Below are 7,341 nucleotides of genomic sequence, written 5' to 3'. Positions count from 1 at the left end.
ATCAACTTATGTTTACCACAAACCATATTTCACTCAAACAAAAAACAATATTGGTTCCCTTTAGATTTACCTTAGTTTTGACGTTATAAAAAAAAAAAAAAAAAAAAAAGCACATCTTTAACAGTAGTGGAAAGTGGACCCCATATCAATCATGTTATGCAAATATGGTGAGTGGGTTTGTTTATCTAAAGTAATGAGTGAAATATTAAAAGTTGATAGAAAATTCATGTTGATTCAAACACAAAACTCTAATTTTCAAAGCACACTTATATTTTAATTTAACTCGCAATTATAAACTTGTATATATCATTAACAATATCTAACAATCAATTTCTCTAAAAAGATCTTTATTTTGGAATACAAACTTTTCAAATATTCTCTTACAAATTAAAAGATTAAATGTCCAAAAGCTTTTATACAAGGAACAATCAAAAGGTAAACAGACAAGTTCTAAAACATTAAAACATGTACAAAAGGGCATTCACATGATACAGACAGCTAGCATGGTCACAAACTCCCTAAACCCAGAAAACAAGTGATAGTTCGAGAGTAAACAACAGATCCAGGGGAGGAATTCGAAGTGTAGAACCCAGAAAACTGTACAAGATTTCCTGCTGGAATATTTAAGAGCCCTCAGACTCATTTGAAGGAGACCAGAATCGATGGGGACCTCATAGCTATACAATTTGTGACGTCAGTGGGTTAGCGGGCTGAAGTGGCGGCTGCCGTGGTGCTTTTGCAGGCCATGAGCTTCTCCACCATGTTGCGAGCGTATCGCATACGGCTGGCCAACTCTTTACAGCAGCCGAACTCCTCGATTAAGCTCATCTTATAGGTGCAGAACTCTCGCTTCTCGTTGATGTACGTCACTGCTCCCATTAGGGGACACAAAATAAGCTTAGTGTGATCCTGGAGGGAACAAAAAGAAAACGGTGGGTTCAGTGTCAATTTGGCTCCTCCTGTATTTTGTTTGACATGTCACAAGTACCCAGATTCAAGTCATAAACAGAAACTTACTGTGCATCACAGAATCTCAGAATTCAAATTTTGGATGGACTGTAAATTCATTGTATGGGCTTATCTAAACATCCCTTAAACAGGTGCTCGATCAAAAGAGAACTTGGCTGAAATGCAAAAGAACCAGCACACCACTATTTCTGCTCCCAAAATAAGTTTAATAAATTGCAACATTTGACCAAAAACGGTTTTCGTTAGGCCACATGTGATCGAAACTTGTTGCCATAATGTTCCCAATTTTCACCATAATGCTGTTTATAGAGTGATGTAGTATGATACAATTTTCAAGGATAAACCTACCCTTACAATAACTGTTCTGTCAATGACCCTCAGTTGATCTGACTGGCGGGATACATAAAAATCTGTAGCTTTCACGAAAGCCCTTGAGCTCTCAAAATTAATCTGCCGAATTGTGCATTTTGCTTCGTCTGGCAGACTTTAGGTCTGTTCACACGGGGACGAATTTCACGCGCGATATTCGCCGACGTTTAACGCCTCGTGACTAAACAAAGGGCGCCAATGTGAGTGTGCACACCGACGCGAAAAACGTCACGCGTAAAAGCGTAATTAAAAAAAAAAAAAAAAAAGCCTCAGGTTCGTTTTTTTGGTTTGACGCGCCGCGTCAAAAACTATCCGACCAATGAGATTGGCGCTTTTGCTCACGTGTCTGGAGCTTCTGAAGTTACAGTAAAACACAACTTGGGGGCGCTCAAACACAAAACGGTCTTGCCGAGCACACATACGTAACAGCGAAGAAGTTATGCGCCGAGTAGCGTCTAAACACTGCCGGGAAGAAATAAGACGAGGAAGATGCAAGGCAAGATGAATGTAGAGCTGCTGGTCTCGTTGGTGTCGGAACATAAAGAACTGTGACAAACGCGACAGCGACTACAAAAATCTTATAAAAGAGAACTGTTATGGAGTGGTATTAAGCGCCATCTAATGTCAGGGAATGAATTTGCATGTTCACTCGGCTCATCGTCAGCGAAAATCGCCCCGGTGTGTACGGCCATTTTTGCTGACAAACGTGAATTTCTGTGCCTAGGTAACACTGAGAACAATTAAACATTGTTCATTTACATACACTACCGACATTGTAGCGATACAAAGCGGGATGAAAATTGCAGGAAAAAAAAAAAGATGAATTCACTAATGCCTTTTTGATTACCACCATTTGACAAATTTGTATTAAATTAAATCCAAAAAAAAAAAAGCTTTTGTTTTGTTTTAAAAATTTCATTGCTAAAGTTTTATGAAATCAACTGATTAGACATGCTTTTCAATTATTTTTACTAAAATCATTAGATTGGAAACTAGAAAGATGTAAACTGAAAGCACAGAATTTGGGGACATTAAAACTGAACTTTGTTATTAAATTGTATAACTTCAATGATTTTAATTAGACATTCTTTTTGATTATAACATTTAATTTCACCATTAATGCCAGGGACACACTTAACAACTAGCTGAAACATTCTAAGACTGAACACACTTATAGTTTCCAACGACTAGAGCAGATTTTAAACACCGACTGAACGCAGCCGTCTCTGACTCGGCACGTTTGGGCATGATCAGTCCAAAGTATCAAATTACATTCATAATCAGCCTTAGTCGTTAAGTGTGTCCCGGCTTAAATCAAAGTCCAAAACAAATGGATTTCATAGGGCACAAGGTATTTTCTCACCTGGAAGAAGTTGATTTGCACAGTTCCGTTGCTCAGGTGCAGCACGATCGCACTTTTAGTGCGGAACCAGTGACGAAGGTAAGGCAACCGGGTCAGTTCATCCCCATCGCGGGGTGTTATGTTCGCCCCGGCCTTCAGCAAGTGCTCGCTCATGTAATTTCTGAAGTACTTGAGGAGTGTAATCTATAAGAGGAAGGGGAGATGAGGTCAGGAATCATGAATAACCAAAAACCATTATGAAACTCATTCATTGCACTACATAATTTCCAGTGCAGACAGACCTTTTTGGAGAGTGCCGAGGGGTAGGAGCGAACGCTGAGGTAGGATTCTGTGGTGTTGCGGTCGATATACTGCAGACTGTCACCATCAGCGTACATGATCAAACGGGTGGAATCATTGAACAGAACGCCTACGCTATTGTCACACAGCTGGTAACCTATGAAGGGGGAAAATACAGTAGCATAAGGACAATACATCTAACATTTCAGTGAATCACAAACAAATTCAATTTAGCTTCTGACTTCAGCATATCGTGTCAGCATGGTGTCTTACCAAGACCATATTTGTCAGAGTAGTCGACCCATTTACTAATCCAGAAGACAGGATTACAAGCAGGGTCCTCGGCTTCCTCTGTAAAGGGAGAGAAAAAAAAATTCATTGCATTGTGCTTGTCAATAGTTTGAGAATGTATAATTTTTAAACTTACAAAACACCAACTGAATACATTTTGTTTGGCTTTATGTACAAATGCATGAAGTATACTTTGATTTCTGCGATCATACAAGTGCCTACTCTTTCCATTAAAATATAGCAACAACACTTCACTTGCAAGATGCAGAGAATTCATGTTGTTACCTTGTCTAATATAGTCTCTCTCAGAAGGCCGGGCAGTGTTGACACTGGCCAGCTGCTGCAGCATGTCACTCAGGTTGGTGTCAGGCTGTTCAGCTCCATCCCTTCGCAAAATATACATTGTGATGTAAGCCCATACACTGAATTTATAACAGACTAGAACAAGCCAAAGTTCACAACTCTATTAAGAATCATGGTTTTGATAGTGTTGGCCAAAACTAGATTTAAAGGGACAGTTCACCCAAAAATGAAAATTCTGTCATTACTCACCCAAATGTCATTCAACACCTGTAAGACTTTTGTTCACCTTCTGAACACAAAAGATCTTTGATGAAATCTGAGAGCTTTCTGTCCCTCCATTGAAAGCTATGCAACTACCACTTTGACGCTTTAAAAAGTTCATAAAGAGATCATAAAACTAATCCATATTGAGCGGTTTAATTTTCTGAATTGACTATCACTTTATTTGATGAACAGATTTAATTTAGGCTTTTATTCACATAAACATTCAACACATTCATCAGTTGTGGTAAACGGTAGCTCAAGCATGCTCACATGACGTACGAGAACCAATGAGGTTCATTCTCGTTACGCAGCACGTTTGAGCTTCCTCGAGAGGTTTGTTCTCACGCGTCAAGGTTCAGTTGAGTTTCTGTTTGCCGTACAATGTTTATATGTAAATATAAGCCTAAATTTATTCTGTTCCTCATATAAAGCGAAAGTGTCTTCAGAAAGTTTGGATTAAACCGCTCAATTTATATGGATTAGTTTTACGATGTTTTTATGAACTTTTTGAAGTAGGCCATCAATGGAGGGACAGAAAGCTCTCAGATTTCATCAAAAAGATCTTCATTTGTGTTCTGAAGATGAACTAAAGTCTTACGGGTTTGGAAATGCATGACGGTGAGTAATTTGAAAGAATTTTCATTTTTGGGTGAACTAACCCTTTAAATTGTCAATAGTTCTCCAATATCTACTCAAAACTAACCTTTGCTGAAGATCTTCCCTTTGTGCTTGCTCCATTTTCCCCATTTTCTCAATAGGACTGTCTGTTCCTGTACACAGAGAAGAACAGTTACAGGTAACTTACAGGCATCCATTTTACTTCATTTCAAAGTGACAGGACAATCAACAAAGTGGGAAACCCCCTGAAATCAACACAAAAAGCAGGTGTGGCAAAATACAATTTGCATTCTAAGCATGGATTTGCCTATACACATACCTTTATTAAGTGATGATAGGGGTTTACGAAGGAGGGCAGGATCCAGACTGGAGGGGGCGATGGAGAACCTGGGAGGAACAGTGAGACAGGAAGTGGGCAGCCGCACGGGCGCGTAACCGGAGGTGAAAAACTCATCGGCCAGCAGCTCGGTCACAGAAGGTCTGAGTGTAGGGTCAGCGTGCAGCATCCGACGAATCAGAGCAGCAGCAACTGGATTAATGTGCTAAACAAGACAAAAAAAGGCATAATGCAATAAGCCACCAATCGGCTTCTCACAGACCAGATTCACTTTTTACTTAAGTTGGATTCAAAATTCCAAGACAGGATCAATGGATTACAGGGGCGGAAAAAAAAAATCTAGGTTGGGTTCTATGCATTAGTTGTAGATTGGATTATGAGATATAAAAAGGCAAACTCCTGATGCAAAGATACTTACTCTAGGAACAGTGTACTCATTCTTCTTGATTCTGATGTAGGTCTCCTTCAGACAGGATGTCTCAAATGGTGGCTTTCCAACCAGCAACGTGTATCTGATGGACATAACTCAGTTATCAACAATACATGCACTATTTTATAATGTATGTATCATTGTGCAAGGATAAGCCAAAAGTGCTATGAAAATGCTTTCATAGACATAAATCAAAGTGGGACTTACAGAATGCATCCCAATGACCAAACGTCCACTTCAAAGCTGTGGCCTTTCTTGCAGAGCACCTCTGGGGCGATGTAGTTTGGAGTGCCACACAGGGTCTTCTTTCTCTCACCATCAAACTCGATCTTAGTGGCCAAACCAAAGTCACCTAAAGAGTGAGAATTACAATTAATCTTTCTTAAAAAAGGTCAGGAGGAAAAAAAGTGGAAAAGAACAATCATTGCTTGCTTACCGATCTTCACATCCATGTCATCATTGAGAAACAAATTCCCTAGCTTGAGATCACGGTGGATAACCCGGTTGTTGTGCAAGTACTGGCAACCCTGAATAGTCTGGCGCATGAAGTATCTGGCCTCAGGCTCTGTCACTGCCTTCCTCCGTTTGTGCAATTCAAGGAGAGACTAGGGGAAAGAAAGAAAGAAAAAATGAATCAACAAAAACTAGAGCAGGCGGAAAGTTCAAACAAACTATTTACAACACATTCAAACACAAATCTACAATGTTCTCACAGAAATCATATCAAATTTAGAATTCTCCAAGAACCTATTGGGAAAAAAAAATTATGTTTCATAGGTTTGGAGGACTATTTGAACTTTTAGATTCTACACATATTAAATTGATGAAAGCTAAAAAAAAAAAAGAAAAAAAAAAAGTTCGTTATAAACATCTCCGAGAAACACAAAATCAACTGACGTCACATCCTCCAGTTTAAAATCCACTAGCGACATACGCGAGTACAACTTGTTTTAGTTTATACACCATAACCGTCCATTAAGATGAATACACATATTTAGAAACATAATATCTGTTAATCTCGATAGGATTTAATTCGTTTAATGCATTAAACCGCAAACGTTGCAACATACTATCAGCCAGTGACAGGAATACTGACCGTTGACGGTCTGTTTTCAAATTGGTTTCCCTGTTCTTACCCTTCTCCGACAGATTTCCAACACCACGTACACGAAGTCATCGTCCTCAAAAAACCCGTGAAATCCCACTACGTGTGGATTATCTAGACTTTTGTGAATGGAGATTTCTGAGCTCATTTTCTCTTTCTGATGCGGCTTAAGCAGCATCGACTTCGGCACCACTTTCCCTGCGAAAACCTCCTTTGTGTCCATTTCTGTGATTTCGTAGCATTTCGCAAATCCGCCCTTTCCCAAAAAGCGACCTCGCATGTATCTCTTCATGGTTCTGGGATCCACTAGAATATCAGGAATCTCTTTCAGAGGAGCAGATTTGGGATCGACGTGAGTCGATGGCTTCGCCGTCTTTGCAATCCCAGCACTCATCGTTGCACACTTTATAAGATGGTTTAAGTAAAATAAGGTACACTAAGGTCTTGAAAAATAAATAACCGAGGCGAAGATTATTGCTTCTTTATCCCGAAACAGCATGCAATTCGCCAATCATCCACATCCGTTGCGAAGCACCTTAAACTACATTCAAATAATAACTTGAACAACTAAATCCCTCAGTAAAAACACTGTATTTAATCTTAAAACCCTATATTCACTGCCCTAAAGAACTCATCTGTGGGATTTCGCTGAAAAGTCTAAAATGAAACGGGCATTGAAGAAGTGCGTCGGCCCGCTGCTCGGATTGGGAATGCAGTGAGTCCCTGCTACTTTTTGAATTGTGCTCGATTCGTTATCTCCGCCTCTGATTGGCTGCTGGGATTTAAATTCTGACCAAACACAGCGAAGCATCATGTGACTCCGCGTGCACGCTCTGAAAAACTTTATTTGTGTTCTCTGGGTTTTAAAGGGATAGTTCACCCAAAAATGACAATTCTGTTTAAATCAATTTAAATGTAAATAATTTAATTGCGGACAGGACTACCTGATATATTACTGTATATTATTTGCTCATTTTTACTCTCAGAAAAAAAGGTACAAAAGCTGTCGCTGG

At 39.4% G+C, this 7,341-nt stretch overlaps 1 protein-coding gene across 1 annotated transcript; it reads right to left on the bottom strand.

Moving 5' to 3' along the window:
• Positions 1–199: 199 nt before the first annotated feature.
• On the bottom strand, positions 200–7,094 carry plk1 (polo-like kinase 1). The gene is made up of 11 exons (XM_081362556.1): positions 6,360–7,094; positions 5,660–5,828; positions 5,431–5,575; positions 5,212–5,305; positions 4,776–4,998; positions 4,542–4,608; positions 3,557–3,657; positions 3,254–3,331; positions 2,983–3,137; positions 2,702–2,884; positions 200–909 (listed from the first exon to the last, which is right to left on the bottom strand). The coding sequence occupies exons 1-11, from the start codon at positions 6,720–6,722 to the stop codon at positions 703–705; spliced, it is 1,785 nt and encodes a 594-aa protein (XP_081218682.1). The 5' UTR covers positions 6,723–7,094; the 3' UTR covers positions 200–702.
• Positions 7,095–7,341: the final 247 nt, after the last annotated feature.

The sequence above is a fragment of the Scardinius erythrophthalmus genome (assembly GCF_964197995.2).
Source record: "Scardinius erythrophthalmus genome assembly, chromosome: 3".
Taxonomy (NCBI): Eukaryota; Metazoa; Chordata; class Actinopteri; order Cypriniformes; family Leuciscidae; genus Scardinius; species Scardinius erythrophthalmus.
Note: the sequence above shows the minus strand (reverse complement) of the source record. Positions and strands in the feature narration are given on the sequence as shown.